General features: G+C 42.2%; 2 protein-coding genes and 2 pseudogenes across 2 annotated transcripts; 2 read left to right on the forward strand and 2 right to left on the reverse strand.

Annotated features, from left to right (window-relative positions):
• Positions 1-42: 42 nt before the first annotated feature.
• On the reverse strand, positions 43-1,031 carry LOC128724252 (nonsense-mediated mRNA decay factor SMG8-like; annotated as a pseudogene).
• A 329-nt stretch (positions 1,032-1,360) lies between these two features.
• On the forward strand, positions 1,361-1,876 carry LOC128724253 (dual specificity protein phosphatase 14-like; the record flags this gene model as incomplete). Its single annotated transcript, XM_053817996.1, has 1 exon — positions 1,361-1,876. A coding segment is annotated over one exon (516 nt), but the record flags the coding sequence as incomplete, so codon positions are not given.
• A 14,800-nt stretch (positions 1,877-16,676) lies between these two features.
• On the reverse strand, positions 16,677-18,381 carry LOC128724256 (nonsense-mediated mRNA decay factor SMG8-like; annotated as a pseudogene).
• Positions 18,382-18,786: 405 nt separating this feature from the next.
• Positions 18,787-19,302, forward strand: LOC128724257 (dual specificity protein phosphatase 14-like; the record flags this gene model as incomplete). Its single annotated transcript, XM_053817998.1, has 1 exon — positions 18,787-19,302. A coding segment is annotated over one exon (516 nt), but the record flags the coding sequence as incomplete, so codon positions are not given.
• Between the last annotated feature and the right edge of the window lie 1,277 nt (positions 19,303-20,579).

Consider the following 20,579-nt stretch of genomic DNA (forward strand, 5'->3'; position numbering starts at 1 on the left):
TCATACGGTTTCGACTGCTCCAGGATGACCTGCTCATCTTTTTCAGGTAACATATTCCCATGTTGTTCCGCTGTTGTTTGAACTCGTTGAAGAAACAAACTGCCTGCGTTTTGGTACCGAAAACAGGGACATTGCACTATTGTTCGCAATGATGAATTGATTTCGTAGTGTTTTGTTGGTAAAATCTTCCACTTTCGTTTCAAGTTCTTCAATATCTTCCGCGGCATGCTGCTTGCTGTCACTGTTGAGAAGATTGAACATAAAGAGCAACCCTGGGCTGCAAAGAAGACACTTTTTACCCATGAATGAACCAATCTTTGCTGCTTTCAGCATTCTGGAAAGAAACTTCAGGACATATTTTTCACGAATAATTTTCAACGATTTGAATAAGGAAAGATATGACATGCCGAACGACATTAAGGATTCTACGAGATGGAACACTTGCAGCGCAAACAAAAACACCCTAGCAAAAAGGGTGCGGATTGTACTATTGAATTCTATGAAGTTCAACGGGGATTCAACGGGTTTTTTCCACTATTATCCGTTCGGTGAGCTCTAACAAATCAATGCTATCAAATGTGGCATCGAAATAAAGAAACACCGGGTTTCCTTCTGTACGAAAGTAAAATTTCACTTTTCCCTTAAAAAAAAAAATAAACAAACATTAGCAAAAATATTGCTTTCCCGAGTTGTGGTGCCATACGACAGTACATCTATTTCAGGTTCTTCTGCGAGCTATGGATGAACGTTTAACAGATCAAAATCCACCAATTTATTACAATGAGCCTCTTTCGATTTTCCCAACACTCCAACTATTATCATTGTTTTATCGATTTGGAACAACTTCTTCCTGTGTGCAGTAAAGTTAAATAGATAAATGACGCGTCGTACGCAGAAAATGTAGCACTCGCCTTACGTCCACGTTGGAAAATGTAAAACTTTCGAATGGTTTCATTTTGTAAAATAATCCTCGTATGCTTCTTTGTTGTTGAGGTTTTATCACACTACGATACTGGATTCCCCAGCTTCATGGGGATTCCTGTATGGCACCGTAAATAGCAATAATATTCAGTTGCGAGTCAATATTTGTTTATCATCCTTGACCGTCAAAGTGTCAAAAAATATTTTCATATTATACAATGCTCGTCATAGCATGCCATGCTCATCTATCTCTAAAGTAAATAAGGAAGAGAGAACGAAGAGTAGGCACCATTCATTTTGTGTCTGTTGCGAACGATATACGTTGCAATATTTTAAAATGTATTCAGATGTACGGAGATTTTCAAGGCTCCAAAAACTCCTTGATTATAGTGACAAAGACTTCGTGGAAATTATCCCACAGAAGGATGTATTTTCACAAATAGTCGAAAACCTCTACCTCTGCGGTGGAGGTGCCAATGTTGACGTGTTGCAAAAAAAGGGAATGACATTGATAATCAATGTTACAACCGAAGCCGAGTTAGACGATACTGAACTCCCTGCGGAAAACACACGGTATCTAAGGATCCCGGAACTAAATAGGCATGAGACAAATCTGGAACCCTACTTCCATAAAGTAGCCGACATGATCCATCAGGAACGCAAGGCCGGTGGCGCTGCTCTAGTTCATTGCGTAGCAGGAATGAGCCGTTCAGTGACATTGTGCCTGGCGTACCTGATGAAGTACGGCCAGCTAAGCCTAAGGGACGCGTACGATCGCGTCAAGACCGTGCGGGCTCAGGTTGAACCCAACGAGTCTTTTATGTTACAGTTGCTCGGGTTCCAACATAAATTGTTCGGCGATCGATCCACATTCATGGATCTGCCGAACTATTGCGGTTTGGACTATATTTTGATGGAGATCCGGAATTCCCGGAAAAACATCGCGCGTCGCTAGATCGGCATTCTTAATTAAATGCTAGATCTGGGGATGGGGTTGGGTGGGTGGTGGGAATGTGGGGATGTGGTTGGGTGGTTGGTGGGAATGTAGGGATGGGGTTGGGTGGGTGTCGGGTTGGGTGGATGGGGTTGCTGGGTGGTGGGGGGGGCTGGTGCAAAATAACGGGTAGAAATTTCTGATACTAGGGTGCAGAGGAAGGGGGGGGGGGAGGTTGTTGGGTGTGGGGGAGAGGGTTGTTGGGCGTTGGGGGGAGGGGGTTGTTGGATGCAATGAGGGACGTATACATGGGGTGACGTTTTTACCCGTTATTTTGCACCAGCTCCCCTTCCACCCAACAACCCCCACCAACCCAACAACCACCATTCACCCAACAACCCCTCCCCACCAAAACAAAAAAATAATATACAATATAATATATCTTATAAATCAATATGAATGTTTGTATATATATATATATATATATATATATATATATATATAAATATATATATATATATATATATATATATATATATATATATATATATATATATATATATATATATATATATATATATATATATATATATATATATATATATATATATATATATATATATATATATATATATATATATATATATATATATATATATATATATATATATCTATACATATATATATATATATATATATATATATATATATATATATATATATATATATATATATATATACATATATATTAATATATATATATACATAGATATATATATATATATATATATATATATATATATATATATATATATATATATATATATATATATATATATATATATATAATATATATATATATATATATATATATATATATATATATATATAGATATATATATATATATATATAGATATATATATATATATATATATATATATATATATATATATATATATATATATATATATATATATATATAAATAAATATATATACACATAGATATATATATATATATATATATATATATATATATATATATATATATATATATATATATATATATATATATACATTTGTTTATTTATTTATTTTTTTATATGTGCCTATGGTCGCGCTTCAATGTGGTTTCTAGTGAACCGATTTGCACCAAACTTGGTACCTTTGGAAGAATACTATATGGCGCGCTCATGATAAATCGTTGGCCTACGAGACATTCATATTCAACACCGATGGATATTTTCAAGCTAAAGATTATGTTAAGCTCAACACTTTTTGCCGAATGAGGATTGACTTTCTTGCGGTTGCGAATTTTTTCATACGATGCCGCCCAAAATTACGCGTGTTCTAGCCGCACGCTCACATCCCACGGTAACAGAAAATTCGACCCAAACAAAAACCCACTTTGCACATGTTCTGGCAGGCCTGTACTGTATGTGTAGATGGTGCTCGATCCTAGGCACACCAGTGACCAGAAAGGAAATCTTGGAAGAAGTCCCACCGGACCGGTGGTATGCAGCATACCCGGAAGATACTCGGTAGTAGAAGGTAGCCGGGTTGGCCCGTGTGGCTGTTCAATTTCGGTAGACGAAGATGCACCAGCGATACCGGGTGTTTCCCCTCAGATTGCCTCCTTTCTCTACGTGTTTGTCGGTCATCCATTTGAGCGTCATTATTTGCAAGCTCATCTTCATCTCCTACAGATACCAGCCTCATGTTCTAAGCGGTTCGACCAGTACTATCGAAACACATGAGGTTGGAAAAGTTTTTGTTGATAAATTCCGCAGCACAAAAGTCGCTAATTGAAGGCTCGAATATGGGAAACTGTACACGTTCAAGACGGTTGCAGTTGCTACAGCTTTTAGCTATAATTTGAAAAAACTCGTAATTCGCCTGTCGTATTATGTAGGATCAACTGTTTATGCTTCCCTAGCACGCATGGGTTACCGCGCAAACTAAGAAATTCACACTGCTGTTTACCATTTTGCCAAATCGCGTCGCAGTACTCTTTCAGCAAGAAGTAAGTTTAGCGCATCCTGGTATTTTGTTTCGTGGAATGAGGTACTGTTCGCCCAAGATGTTCAACCTTAACGAACAATTGGTTTCGTTAAGGAGTTATTTGTTTGACAGTCCAGCGAGTGATGATTTGAGTGAATAGTGAGTTGCCACTCCCGTGAGTGGCACTCAAAAATTGTATAAAAACTAAGAAAATTAAAGGAATGGCCTCTTTGCTATCTTTGCCTTTCGACACCACAAGCAGCGAAATTGTTAATTAAGTGATCCGAAACTTACGCGAACGTTCATGGTGCCGTGACCAGGATCGTGTGAGTATCTGGTTATAAAATCGCGAGTTTCGATCGATATTGTGTTACCGCTTGTAGTTGAATTATCGTTAAGCATACAGCTGTTTTTGCCGCATCACGCAAAACACTGTCAAACGCATACATTCACAAGCATATAGTGCATTCACATAGTGCCAATGAAGCCCACGGTGTTAGCATCCCGGCGGACAATTTTGCTAGTGTCCATTTCGCGATATGAAAAATTTCTAGAGGATTTCGTTGCTGAACGGGACCAAATAGAGGTAGAAACCCGACTTAGGAAGTTTGAACGATTATGCCAAGATCTTGAAGATATCCAGCAAGGGTTGGAAGATTCCGCTTCCACTGCCGAAGAAATATCGCAAAATGCGGCTTTGAGGGAGAATTTCGAAAGTAGAACAATACAGGTGCAATCGAAATTGCAGGCGCATTTACGGTTAGTGCAAACATCTTATGCCCAAACGACCACCGGATCGAATCCGCTCAAGGGTATTAAGCTTCCCACCATTGCACTGCCTGAATTCAGTGGAGATTATATGCAATGGTTGACATTCCGCGATACGTTTGAGTGCCTCATACATGCAAACGGAGACTTACCGGCGATACAAAAATTCTACTATTTGCGCGCCGCTGTGAAAAGAGAGGCGGCTCAAGTGATAGAGTCAATCACCATAAGCGCGGCTAATTATGATTTAGCGTGGAACACATTAACTGAGCGATACTCCAATGAATATCTGCTTAAAAAACGCCATTTACAAGCCATGTTTGCCATTCCTGCTGCACAGAAGGAAAGCGTAGCATCACTGCACCATCTTGTAGATGAATTTGAGCGACACAAAAAGATATTGCAGCATTTAGGAGAAGAAACGGGCACTTGGTGTAGCATTCTCGAACATCTACTTTGTACTAAGCTGCCCATAATTACATTACGCGATTGGGAGGAACACGCATCGAGTGATACTAACCCGAAGTACGACGGTTTAATTTCGTTCCTACATCGTCGTATGCGTGTATTGGAGACTTTACTAGTAAACAACCGTCAGACGTCGCAGGACAATGACTCGAGGAACTCACGGCGAATAAAATTTCCTCGCCATGCCAGTTTTGCTGCTACATCGCATGATGCGCAAAAATGTAAGTTATGTAATTCTGCGCACCATCTTGTTAAATGCCCGCGTTTCGAACGGATGGAACCGAAGGAGCGTCATCGATTTGCCATGACCGCGCATTTGTGTTTGAATTGTCTGCGGAAAGATCACATGGCTCGTGATTGCCCATCACAGTACAAATGTCGTTACTGTAATGCTACACACCACACTAAATTGCACTTCACACACACTAATACAAGTTACACCTCACCACCACACCAGACACCCTATGCCACTAGCGATCCCACGGCCATAAACAACACACAACGCACGTTTGCGGCAGCACTACAGCAAGCATCCAAGCAGGTCTTGCTCCAAACTGCGTTAATACATATAATTGATGAGTTCGGAATCGCTCATCCTGCGCGAGCTCTCTTGGACAGCGCATCTCAGCCTAATCTAATTAGCGATCGGCTCGCTCACCGACTGCGGCTGAAGAAACGAAAAGTGAACGTTACTATCGTTGGAGCAGGCCAATCTGCAAAAACCGTACGGGAATCTGTGCATGCCCAAATTGTCTCCCGATGCAGTTCGTTTGCAGTGAACACCGATTTGTTGATGGTTGACAATTTGATGATGAATCTCCCAACGCGCGATATAAACACCAATGATTGGAATATACCATCTAGTTTGCCTTTAGCGGATCCCTTGTTTTATAAAGCTGCTCCCATAGACATCATTCTGGGCGCACGCCATTACCACACATTTTTTGAGAATACAACGCAGGTCCGTCCAGCACCTCATCTACCCGTCATGATGAACAGTGTGTTTGGCTGGGTAATGACCGGCACAACTGCCGTTGAGCACTCTGTATCTCAACCAGATTCTACCACATCGTATACAACCGTCTGTATGACCTCCTTGGAGGAGTCGTTACAACGATTTTGGAATTTAGAGGAACTTACCGTAAATGATACATACTCACCGGATGAACGATATTGCGAAACCTTTTACAAGGCCACCACGGAACGTGACGACACCGGTAGATATATTGTTCGCCTCCCAAAACAGCCAGACTTCGGCGAAAAGCTCGGTATGTCTAGATCTCAAGCTATTCGTCGCTTTGAGCTGCTTGAGCGTAGATTGGAACGCGATTCAGCACTTCGAGAGGCGTACCAAGCATTCATGAAGGAGTATTTGGAACTGGGGCACATGTCTCCTATAAGCACTGAATGTGACGATACAGCTGCTTATTATCTACCTCATCATACAGTTTTTAAGGCATCAAGTTCCACAACGAAGGTTAGAGTTGTATTTGATGGTTCGGCTAAAACGTCCACTGGTTTCTCGTTGAATGAAACATTACGAGTTGGACCTATAGTTCAAGATGAACTCATCGACATCATTTTGCGTTTTCGAACTTATAAGATCGCTGTCGTAGCTGATATCGCAAAAATGTATAGACAAATTGTATTGCATCCAGACGATCGACGATTAGTTCGCATCTTCTTCCGTTTCTCACCACAATCGTCGATTAGATTGTACGAGCTGAATACGGTAACATATGGTTTGGCTCCATCCTCGTTCTTGGCCACCCGCACATTATTGCAGCTTGCAGACGATGAAGGTGTAGATTATCCACTCGCTACACCCGCTCTAAAAAATAACTTCTATGTTGACGATTTCATCGGTAGTGCGAACAGCGTAGAGGAAGCCCGTATGCTTCGCCAACAATTAACCGAGTTGCTCTCCAAAGGAGGATTCGAACTTCGAAAGTGGACATCTAACTGTTTGGACGTGCTTACCGGCCTACCAGCGGAACATATCGGTACACAATCTTCCCTGCAGTTTGTTCCGAACGAAACAGTGAAGGCACTTGGCATCGCTTGGAAGCCCGAAATGGATACTCTGTGTTTCGAGTCGACGCCGACAATTAATAACACCCACCTCACCATGCGGTACATATTGTCAAACATTGCTCGAATGTTTGACCCCCTTGGATTGATCGCTCCAGTAATCATACGCGCGAAATTGCTGATGCAGGAGTTGTGGCTTCAGAAAATTGGATGGGATGATCCGGTACCAGCGCAAATCTGTAGCAAATGGAAATCGGTTACTGACGACTGGCAAGATCTGGCTGACTTCCAAAGCGATAGGTATGTGCTCTTATCTAACTCCAAAGTACAATTGCATACGTTTGCAGACGCATCGGAGAATGCATATGGTGCCTGCATTTACGCGCGTTGCGAAGACCAGCAGGGGCAAGTACGAGTCACTCTGCTCGCGTCGAAATCCCGGGTAGCCCCACTGAAACGTATCACATTGCCGAGATTAGAACTTTGCGCTGCTGTATTAGGAGCACATCTCCATCATCGTGTTAGACGAGCCATGAGGATCGACGAAACCGAATCGTTTTTCTGGTCAGATTCTACGGTGACTTTGAACTGGATTGCGTCTCCCCCGAACACCTGGAAAACATTCGTGGCGAATCGCGTTGCAGAGATCCAGAATTATTCACATCCCCGTCAGTGGAGACACGTCCCCGGCTCATCAAATCCTGCCGACCTGGTGTCTCGAGGGATATCAGCAGCTGAAATGCTAAAGAGTTCTATGTGGAGTTGCGGTCCTGATTGGTTAGCATCAGCTCCGTCCCAATGGCCTGCATCGAATCCAACACTGGCTGCGGAAACTGATATGGAAACTCGTCAGATAAGCGCTGTGATCACTAATGTACAGATCACTCACCCTTGGTTCGAATTAACATCGTCATACACCAAGCTTTTACACATAGTTGCATATTGCACCCGTTTTATACACAACACAAGACACAAAACACGTACACAACAGTCAACACAATTTGCCCCCGCTACATTGTCGATTACTCCCATGTTTATGGAAGCTGCTAAAATCGTACTATGTAAACTGGCGCAGCAAGACGAATTTTCATCGGAGATCCGGCTACTTGAAAGGGGAGAAGTCGTGGGAAAACATTCACCTCTACGACGATTGAATCCATTTCTCGACGAAAACGGTATAGTGCGAGTAGGAGGGCGTTTGAAACTTGCGCAGCTTCCCTATCAATTTAAACATCCCATCGTGCTCCCCAAGAACCATAAGCTAGCTCATCTCATCGCGCTGCACTTTCATGAAAAGCTTATGCATGGCGGAGGAAGACTACTACTTTCCCAGATTCGAGAAGAATATTGGCCACTCGATGGGCGACGTTTGGTAAAGAGAATCGTGAGGAATTGCTTTCGTTGCATACGGCAGGACCCGCCAGTGATGCAACAACAAACTGGTCAACTCCCGTATGAACGGATCACTCCGAGCCGACCGTTTTCGATATGTGGAGTAGATTACGCCGGCCCATTTTATCTTAAACCAACTCACAAGAGAGCTGCTGCCGCTAAATGTTACTTGTGTGTGTTCGTATGTTTTGCAACCAAGGCAGTTCATCTGGAGCTTGTTGGCGATCTCACCACTGCCGGATTCTTAGCCGCATTACATCGTTTCTCATCCCGTCGCGGATTACCATCGGATATACATTCCGATAACGGAAAAAACTTTGAAGGTGCTGCAAACGAACTTAATGAACTGTTTGAAATGTTTCAGAACGAGCAACAACAAAACAAAATTGCATCTCACTGTGCCGACATGGGAATAACTTGGCATTTTACACCACCTAAGGCGCCACACTTCGGTGGATTATGGGAAGCAGCGGTAAAGACTGCCAAAAGACACCTCTACAGGCAGCTAGGCAGTACTAGGCTTTCTTACGAAGGATACAGCACCATTCTGCAGCAGATAGAAGCAGCAATGAACTCGCGTCCTTTATTGCCGCTAACGGATGACCCCAATGATTTGGCGGCGCTTACACCTGCTCACTTCTTAATCGGCACATCAATGCATGCTGTTCCCATACCCGACTACACTCGTTTGAAGGCATACACTTTGGACGAATTACAAAACTGGCAATTGCTTGTTCAACGCTTCTGGAAGCATTGGACAACCGAGTATCTGCAGGAAATGCAGAAGGAAAACCGGATAGTGAATCGTAGTGAGATAATACCTGGCCGAATGGTCATTCTTGTGGACGATTCACTTCCTAGTACCAAATGGCCACTTGCGCGCATCGTCGATATACACCCTGGACAGGATCATCTTACGCGTCCAATTACCAAAATATGTTTACTCCCCGTTACGAAGCCATCAGCTTAGTAGTACGTGCATCCTGTTTTGGCTTTATTATGACGTTTTGTCATGGGGGGGAGTATGTTCGCCCAAGATATTCAACCTTAACGAACAATTGGTTTCGTTAAGGAGTTATTTGTTTGACAGTCCAGCGAGTGATGATTTGAGTGAATAGTGAGTTGCCACTCCCGTGAGTGGCACTCAAAAATTGTATAAAAACTAAGAAAATTAAAGGAATGGCCTCTTTGCTATCTTTGCCTTTCGACACCACAAGCAGCGAAATTGTTAATTAAGTGATCCGAAACTTACGCGAACGTTCATGGTGCCGTGACCAGGATCGTGTGAGTATCTGGTTATAAAATCGCGAGTTTCGATCGATATTGTGTTACCGCTTGTAGTTGAATTATCGTTAAGCATACAGCTGTTTTTGCCGCATCACGCAAAACACTGTCAAACGCATACATTCACAAGCATATAGTGCATTCACATAGTGCTAAGCATTCACATAGTGCCAATGAAGCCCACGGTGTTAGCATCCCGGCGGACAATTTTGCTAGTGTCCATTTCGCGATATGAAAAATTTCTAGAGGATTTCGTTGCTGAACGGGACCAAATAGAGGTAGAAACCCGACTTAGGAAGTTTGAACGATTATGCCAAGATCTTGAAGATATCCAGCAAGGGTTGGAAGATTCCGCTTCCACTGCCGAAGAAATATCGCAAAATGCGGCTTTGAGGGAGAATTTCGAAAGTAGAACAATACAGGTGCAATCGAAATTGCAGGCGCATTTACGGTTAGTGCAAACATCTTATGCCCAAACGACCACCGGATCGAATCCGCTCAAGGGTATTAAGCTTCCCACCATTGCACTGCCTGAATTCAGTGGAGATTATATGCAATGGTTGACATTCCGCGATACGTTTGAGTGCCTCATACATGCAAACGGAGACTTACCGGCGATACAAAAATTCCACTATTTGCGCGCCGCTGTGAAAAGAGAGGCGGCTCAAGTGATAGAGTCAATCACCATAAGCGCGGCTAATTATGATTTAGCGTGGAACACATTAACTGAGCGATACTCCAATGAATATCTGCTTAAAAAACGCCATTTACAAGCCATGTTTGCCATTCCTGCTGCACAGAAGGAAAGCGTAGCATCACTGCACCATCTTGTAGATGAATTTGAGCGACACAAAAAGATATTGCAGCATTTAGGAGAAGAAACGGGCACTTGGTGTAGCATTCTCGAACATCTACTTTGTACTAAGCTGCCCATAATTACATTACGCGATTGGGAGGAACACGCATCGAGTGATACTAACCCGAAGTACGACGGTTTAATTTCGTTCCTACATCGTCGTATGCGTGTATTGGAGACTTTACTAGTAAACAACCGTCAGACGTCGCAGGACAATGACTCGAGGAACTCACGGCGAATAAAATTTCCTCGCCATGCCAGTTTTGCTGCTACATCGCATGATGCGCAAAAATGTAAGTTATGTAATTCTGCGCACCATCTTGTTAAATGCCCGCGTTTCGAACGGATGGAACCGAAGGAGCGTCATCGATTTGCCATGACCGCGCATTTGTGTTTGAATTGTCTGCGGAAAGATCACATGGCTCGTGATTGCCCATCACAGTACAAATGTCGTTACTGTAATGCTACACACCACACTAAATTGCACTTCACACACACTAATACAAGTTACACCTCACCACCACACCAGACACCCTATGCCACTAGCGATCCCACGGCCATAAACAACACACAACGCACGTTTGCGGCAGCACTACAGCAAGCATCCAAGCAGGTCTTGCTCCAAACTGCGTTAATACATATAATTGATGAGTTCGGAATCGCTCATCCTGCGCGAGCTCTCTTGGACAGCGCATCTCAGCCTAATCTAATTAGCGATCGGCTCGCTCACCGACTGCGGCTGAAGAAACGAAAAGTGAACGTTACTATCGTTGGAGCAGGCCAATCTGCAAAAACCGTACGGGAATCTGTGCATGCCCAAATTGTCTCCCGATGCAGTTCGTTTGCAGTGAACACCGATTTGTTGATGGTTGACAATTTGATGATGAATCTCCCAACGCGCGATATAAACACCAATGATTGGAATATACCATCTAGTTTGCCTTTAGCGGATCCCTTGTTTTATAAAGCTGCTCCCATAGACATCATTCTGGGCGCACGCCATTACCACACATTTTTTGAGAATACAACGCAGGTCCGTCCAGCACCTCATCTACCCGTCATGATGAACAGTGTGTTTGGCTGGGTAATGACCGGCACAACTGCCGTTGAGCACTCTGTATCTCAACCAGATTCTACCACATCGTATACAACCGTCTGTATGACCTCCTTGGAGGAGTCGTTACAACGATTTTGGAATTTAGAGGAACTTACCGTAAATGATACATACTCACCGGATGAACGATATTGCGAAACCTTTTACAAGGCCACCACGGAACGTGACGACACCGGTAGATATATTGTTCGCCTCCCAAAACAGCCAGACTTCGGCGAAAAGCTCGGTATGTCTAGATCTCAAGCTATTCGTCGCTTTGAGCTGCTTGAGCGTAGATTGGAACGCGATTCAGCACTTCGAGAGGCGTACCAAGCATTCATGAAGGAGTATTTGGAACTGGGGCACATGTCTCCTATAAGCACTGAATGTGACGATACAGCTGCTTATTATCTACCTCATCATACAGTTTTTAAGGCATCAAGTTCCACAACGAAGGTTAGAGTTGTATTTGATGGTTCGGCTAAAACGTCCACTGGTTTCTCGTTGAATGAAACATTACGAGTTGGACCTATAGTTCAAGATGAACTCATCGACATCATTTTGCGTTTTCGAACTTATAAGATCGCTGTCGTAGCTGATATCGCAAAAATGTATAGACAAATTGTATTGCATCCAGACGATCGACGATTAGTTCGCATCTTCTTCCGTTTCTCACCACAATCGTCGATTAGATTGTACGAGCTGAATACGGTAACATATGGTTTGGCTCCATCCTCGTTCTTGGCCACCCGCACATTATTGCAGCTTGCAGACGATGAAGGTGTAGATTATCCACTCGCTACACCCGCTCTAAAAAATAACTTCTATGTTGACGATTTCATCGGTAGTGCGAACAGCGTAGAGGAAGCCCGTATGCTTCGCCAACAATTAACCGAGTTGCTCTCCAAAGGAGGATTCGAACTTCGAAAGTGGACATCTAACTGTTTGGACGTGCTTACCGGCCTACCAGCGGAACATATCGGTACACAATCTTCCCTGCAGTTTGTTCCGAACGAAACAGTGAAGGCACTTGGCATCGCTTGGAAGCCCGAAATGGATACTCTGTGTTTCGAGTCGACGCCGACAATTAATAACACCCACCTCACCATGCGGTACATATTGTCAAACATTGCTCGAATGTTTGACCCCCTTGGATTGATCGCTCCAGTAATCATACGCGCGAAATTGCTGATGCAGGAGTTGTGGCTTCAGAAAATTGGATGGGATGATCCGGTACCAGCGCAAATCTGTAGCAAATGGAAATCGGTTACTGACGACTGGCAAGATCTGGCTGACTTCCAAAGCGATAGGTATGTGCTCTTATCTAACTCCAAAGTACAATTGCATACGTTTGCAGACGCATCGGAGAATGCATATGGTGCCTGCATTTACGCGCGTTGCGAAGACCAGCAGGGGCAAGTACGAGTCACTCTGCTCGCGTCGAAATCCCGGGTAGCCCCACTGAAACGTATCACATTGCCGAGATTAGAACTTTGCGCTGCTGTATTAGGAGCACATCTCCATCATCGTGTTAGACGAGCCATGAGGATCGACGAAACCGAATCGTTTTTCTGGTCAGATTCTACGGTGACTTTGAACTGGATTGCGTCTCCCCCGAACACCTGGAAAACATTCGTGGCGAATCGCGTTGCAGAGATCCAGAATTATTCACATCCCCGTCAGTGGAGACACGTCCCCGGCTCATCAAATCCTGCCGACCTGGTGTCTCGAGGGATATCAGCAGCTGAAATGCTAAAGAGTTCTATGTGGAGTTGCGGTCCTGATTGGTTAGCATCAGCTCCGTCCCAATGGCCTGCATCGAATCCAACACTGGCTGCGGAAACTGATATGGAAACTCGTCAGATAAGCGCTGTGATCACTAATGTACAGATCACTCACTCTTGGTTCGAATTAACATCGTCATACACCAAGCTTTTACACATAGTTGCATATTGCACCCGTTTTATACACAACACAAGACACAAAACACGTACACAACAGTCAACACAATTTGCCCCCGCTACATTGTCGATTACTCCCATGTTTATGGAAGCTGCTAAAATCGTACTATGTAAACTGGCGCAGCAAGACGAATTTTCATCGGAGATCCGGCTACTTGAAAGGGGAGAAGTCGTGGGAAAACATTCACCTCTACGACGATTGAATCCATTTCTCGACGAAAACGGTATAGTGCGAGTAGGAGGGCGTTTGAAACTTGCGCAGCTTCCCTATCAATTTAAACATCCCATCGTGCTCCCCAAGAACCATAAGCTAGCTCATCTCATCGCGCTGCACTTTCATGAAAAGCTTATGCATGGCGGAGGAAGACTACTACTTTCCCAGATTCGAGAAGAATATTGGCCACTCGATGGGCGACGTTTGGTAAAGAGAATCGTGAGGAATTGCTTTCGTTGCATACGGCAGGACCCGCCAGTGATGCAACAACAAACTGGTCAACTCCCGTATGAACGGATCACTCCGAGCCGACCGTTTTCGATATGTGGAGTAGATTACGCCGGCCCATTTTATCTTAAACCAACTCACAAGAGAGCTGCTGCCGCTAAATGTTACTTGTGTGTGTTCGTATGTTTTGCAACCAAGGCAGTTCATCTGGAGCTTGTTGGCGATCTCACCACTGCCGGATTCTTAGCCGCATTACATCGTTTCTCATCCCGTCGCGGATTACCATCGGATATACATTCCGATAACGGAAAAAACTTTGAAGGTGCTGCAAACGAACTTAATGAACTGTTTGAAATGTTCCAGAACGAGCAACAACAAAACAAAATTACATCTCACTGCGCCGACATGGGAATAACTTGGCATTTTACACCACCTAAGGCGCCACACTTCGGTGGATTATGGGAAGCAGCGGTAAAGACTGCCAAAAGACACCTCTACAGGCAGCTAGGCAGTACTAGGCTTTCTTACGAAGGATACAGCACCATTCTGCAGCAGATAGAAGCAGCAATGAACTCGCGTCCTTTATTGCCGCTAACGGATGACCCCAATGATTTGGCGACGCTTACACCTGCTCACTTCTTAATCGGCACATCAATGCATGCTGTTCCCATACCCGACTACACTCGTTTGAAGGCATACACTTTGGACGAATTACAAAACTGGCAATTGCTTGTTCAACGCTTCTGGAAGCATTGGACAACCGAGTATCTGCAGGAAATGCAGAAGGAAAACCGGATAGTGAATCGTAGTGAGATAATACCTGGCCGAATGGTCATTCTTGTGGACGATTCACTTCCTAGTACCAAATGGCCACTTGCGCGCATCGTCGATATACACCCTGGACAGGATCATCTTACGCGTGTGGTAACACTAAAAACGACAAAAGGAATAGTAACGCGTCCAATTACCAAAATATGTTTACTCCCCGTTACGAAGCCATCAGCTTAGTAGTACGTGCATCCTGTTTTGGCTATATTATGACGTTTTGTCATGGGGGGGAGTATGTTCGCCCAAGATGTTTCAACCTTAACGAACAATTGGTTTCGTCAAGGAGTTGTTTGTTTGACAGTCCAGCGAGTGATAATTTAAGTGAATAGTGAGTTGCCACTCCCGTGAGTGGCACACAAAAATTGTATAAAAATAAGAAAATTAAAGGAATGGCCTCTTTGCTATCTTTGCCTTTCGACACCACAAGCAGCGAAATTGTTAATTAAGTGATCCGAAACTTACGCGAACGTTCAATATATATATATATATATATATATATATATATATATATATATATATATATATATATATATATATATATATATATATATATATATATATATATATATATATATATATATATATATATATATATATATATATATATATATATATATATATATATATATATATATATATATATATATATATATATATATATATATATATATATATATATATATATATATATATATATATATATATATATATATATACATTTAAATAAATATATATACACATAGATAGATATAGATATAAATATATATATATATATATATATATATATATATATATATATATATATATATATATATATATATATATATATATATATATTTATATTTATATATATATATATATATATATATATATATATATATATATATATATATATATATATATACACATTTGCTTATTTATTTATTTATTTATATGTGCCTATGGTCGCGCTTCAATGTGGTTTCTAGTGAACCGATTTGCACCAAACTTGGTACCTTTGAAAGAATACTATCTGGCGCGCTCATGATAAATCGTTGGCCTACGAGACATTCATATTCAACACCGATGGATATTTTCAAGCTAAAGATTATGTTAAGCTCAACACTTTTTGCCGAATGAGGATTGACTTTCTTGCGGTTGCGAATTTTTTCATACGATGCCGCCCAAAATTACGCGTGTTCTAGCCGCACGCTCACATCCCACGGTAACAGAAAATTCGACCCAAACAAAAACCCACTTTGCACATGTTCTGGCAGGCCTGTACTGTATGTGTAGATGGAGCTCGATCCTAGGCACACCAGTGACCAGAAAGGAAATCTTGGAAGCAGTCCCACCGGACTGGTGGTATGCAGCATACCCGGAAGATACTCGGTAGTAGAAGGTAGCCGGGTTGGCCCGTGTGGCTGTTCAATTTCGGTAGACGAAGATGCACCAGCGATACCGGGTGTTTCCCCTCAGATTGCCTCCTTTCTCTACGTGTTTGTCGGTCATCCATTTGAGCGTCATTATTTGCAAGCTCATCTTCATCTCCTACAGATACCAGTCTCATGTTCTAAGCGGTTCGACCAGTACTATCGAAACACATGAGGTTGGAAAAGTTTTTGTTGATAAATTCCGCAGCACGAAAGTCGCTAATTGAAGGCTCGAATATGGGAAACTGTACACGTTCAAGACGGTTGCAGTTGCTACAGCTTTTAGCTATAATTTGAAAAAAACTCGTAATTCGCCTGTCGTATTATGTAGGATCAACTGTTTATGCTTCCCTAGCACGCATGGGTTACCGCGCAAACTAAGAAATTCACACTGCTGTTTACCATTTTGCCAAATCGCGTCTCAGTACTCTTTCAGCAAGAAGCAAGTTTAGCGCATCCTGGTATTTTGTTTCGTGGAATGAGGTACCATAGTGTGGTAGTCGCACATCCTTGTACTTGATAATGGCCAACTCCAGCCCATGCTCGCATATTTCACCGAAGAAATGTTCGTCGATGTCGACAATATCATGGAAATTCTGCAAATAAGCGGCCTGAAACAAAACGTGCAAGTGTGTTTGAGTTAGCATATTTGTCGCAGTGTCATTTTTAGAACATACTTACATAATCTGTGTCGTAGGCATCGTAGTACGGATCGTTTGGGTGATCGATAAACAGTTCATTCATCAATTTAAACATCTCAAACCAAGCGCCTGTGGTAGGGAGCTGTTAAATGTTACAAAAGTTATGTCGGTAAGACGGATATGAATATAATGCGCAAAAATGTTTGAAATAATAAGCACATTAGCATTAGCAATCAACTTACAGCATAATGTGTCCTGATTCTTTGTCTTGATTGGTTATCGCTTTCGTCAAATCCACATTCCAAACCATCGTCGACGTGATCCTGTATCAATCCCAAAATGCTTCTTGCGTTGGGTTCTTGAAAGGAAATTTGTATTTCAAGGGAAAACCAAACAATCATACGGTTTCGACTGCTCCAGGATGACCTGCTCATCTTTTTCAGGTAACATATTCCCATGTTGTTCCGCTGTTGTTTGAATTCGTTGTAGAAACAAACTGCCTGTGTTTTGGTACCGAAAACAGGGACATTGCACTATTGTTCGCAATGATGAATTGATTTCGTAGTGTTTTGTTGGTAAAATCTTCCACTTTCGTTTCAAGTTCTTCAATATCTTCCGCGGCATGCTGCTTGCTGTCACTGTTGAGAAGATTGAACATAAAGAGCAACCCTGGGCTGCAAAGAAGACACTTTTTACCCATGAATGAACCAATCTTTGCTGCTTTCAGCATTCTGGAAAGAAACTTCAGGACATATTTTTCACGAATAATTTTCAACGATTTGAATATGGAAAGATATGACATGCCGAACGACATTAAGGATTCTACGAGATGGAACACTTGCAGCGCAAACAAAAACACCCTAGCAAAAAGGGTGCGGATTGTACTATTGAATTCTATGAAGTTCAACGGGGATTCAACGGGGTTTTTCCACTATTATCCGTTTGGTGAGCTCTAACAAATCAATGCTATCAAATGTGGCATCGAAATAAAGAAACACCGGGTTTCCTTCTGTACGAAAGTAAAATTTCACTTTTCCCTTGAAAAAAAATAAACAAACATTAGCAAAAATATTGCTTTCCCGAGTTGTGGTGCCATACGACAGTACATCTATTTCAGGTTCTTCTGCGAGCTATGGATGAACGTTTAACAGATCAAAATCCACCAATTTATTACAATGAGCCTCTTTCGATTTTCCCAACACTCCAACTATTATCATTGTTTTATCGATTTGGAACAACTTCTTCCTGTGTGCAGTAAAGTTAAATAGATAAATGACGCGTCGTACGCAGAAAATGTAGCACTCGCCTTACGTCCACGTTGGAAAATGTAAAACTTTCGAATGGTTTCATTTTGTAAAATAATCCTCGTATGCTTCTTTGTTGTTGAGGTTTTATCACACTACGATACTGGATTCCCCAGCTTCATGGGGATTCCTGTATGGCACCGTAAATAGCAATAATATTCAGTTGCGAGTCAATATTTGTTTATCATCCTTGACCGTCAAAGTGTCAAAAAATATTTTCATATTATACAATGCTCGTCATAGCATGCCATGCTCATCTATCTCTAAAGTAAATAAGGAAGAGAGAACGAAGAGTAGGCACCATTCATTTTGTGTCTGTTGCGAACGATATACGTTGCAATATTTTAAAATGTATTCAGATGTACGGAGATTTTCAAGGCTCCAAAAACTCCTTGATTATAGTGACAAAGACTTCGTGGAAATTATCCCACAGAAGGATGTATTTTCACAAATAGTCGAAAACCTCTACCTCTGCGGTGGAGGTGCCAATGTTGACGTGTTGCAAAAAAAGGGAATAACATTGATAATCAATGTTACAACCGAAGCCGAGTTAGACGATACTGAACTCCCTGCGGAAAACACACGGTATCTAAGGATCCCGGAACTAAATAGGCATGAGACAAATCTGGAACCCTACTTCCATAAAGTAGCCGACATGATCCATCAGGAACGCAAGGCCGGTGGCGCTGCTCTAGTTCATTGCGTAGCAGGAATGAGCCGTTCAGTGACATTGTGCCTGGCGTACCTGATGAAGTACGGCCAGCTAAGCCTAAGGGACGCGTACGATCGCGTCAAGACCGTGCGGGCTCAGGTTGAACCCAACGAGTCTTTTATGTTACAGTTGCTCGGGTTCCAACATAAATTGTTCGGCGATCGATCCACATTCATGGATCTGCCGAACTATTGCGGTTTGGACTATATTTTGATGGAGATCCGGAATTCCCGGAAAAACATCGCGCGTCGCTAGATCGGCATTCTTAATTAAATGCTAGATCTGGGGATGGGGTTGGGTGGGTGGTGGGAATGTGGGGATGGGGTTGGGTGGGTGGTGGGAATGTGGGGATGTGGTTGGGTGGTCGGTGGGAATGTAGGGATGGGGTTGGGTGGGTGTCGGGTTGGGTGGATGGGGTTGCTGGGTGGTGGGGGGGGGGGGCTGGTGCAAAATAACGAGTAGAAATTTCTGATACTAGGGTGCAGAGGAAGGGGGGGGGAGGGAGGTTGTTGGGCGTTGGGGGGAGGGGGTTGTTGGATGCAATGAGGGACGTATACATGGGGTGACGTTTTTACCCGTTATTTTGCACCAGCTCCCCTTCCACCCAACAACCCCCACCAACCCAACAACCACCATTCACCCAACAACCCCTCCCCACCAACACAAAAAAATAATATACAATATAATATATCTTATAAATAAAAATGAATGTTTGTATATATATATATATATATACATATATATATATATATATATATATATATATATATATATATATATATATATATATATATATATATATATATATATATATATATATATATATATATATATATATATATATATAAATAAATATATATACACATAGATATATATATATATATATATATATATATATATATATATATATATATATATATATATATATATATACATTTGTTTATTTATTTATTTATTTATTTATTTATATGTGCCTATGGTCGCGCTTCAATGTGGTTTCTAGTGAACCGATTTGCACCAAACTTGGTATCTTTGGAAGAATACTATCTGGCGCGCTCATGATAAATCGTTGGCCTACGAGACATTCATATTCAACACCGATGGATATTTTCAAGCTAAAGATTATGTTAAGCTCAACACTTTTTGCCGAATGAGGATTGACTTTCTTGCGGTTGCGAATTTTTTCATACGATGCCGTCCAAAATTACGCGTGTTCTAGCCGCACGCTCACATCCCACGGTAACAGAAAATTCGACCCAAACAAAAACCCACTTTGCACATGTTCTGGCAGGCCTGTACTGTATGTGTAGATGGAGCTCGATCCTAGGCACACCAGTGACCAGAAAGGAAATCTTGGAAGCAGTCCCACCGGACTGGTGGTATGCAGCATACCCGGAAGATACTCGGTAGTAGAAGGTAGCCGGGTTGGCCCGTGTGGCTGTACAATTTCGGTAGACGAAGATGCACCAGCGATACCGGGTGTTTCCCCTCAGATTGCCTCCTTTCTCTACGTGTTTGTCGGTCATCCATTT

Source organism: Anopheles nili, chromosome 3 (genome assembly GCF_943737925.1).
Source record: "Anopheles nili chromosome 3, idAnoNiliSN_F5_01, whole genome shotgun sequence".
In the NCBI taxonomy this organism is placed as follows: Eukaryota; Metazoa; Arthropoda; class Insecta; order Diptera; family Culicidae; genus Anopheles; species Anopheles nili.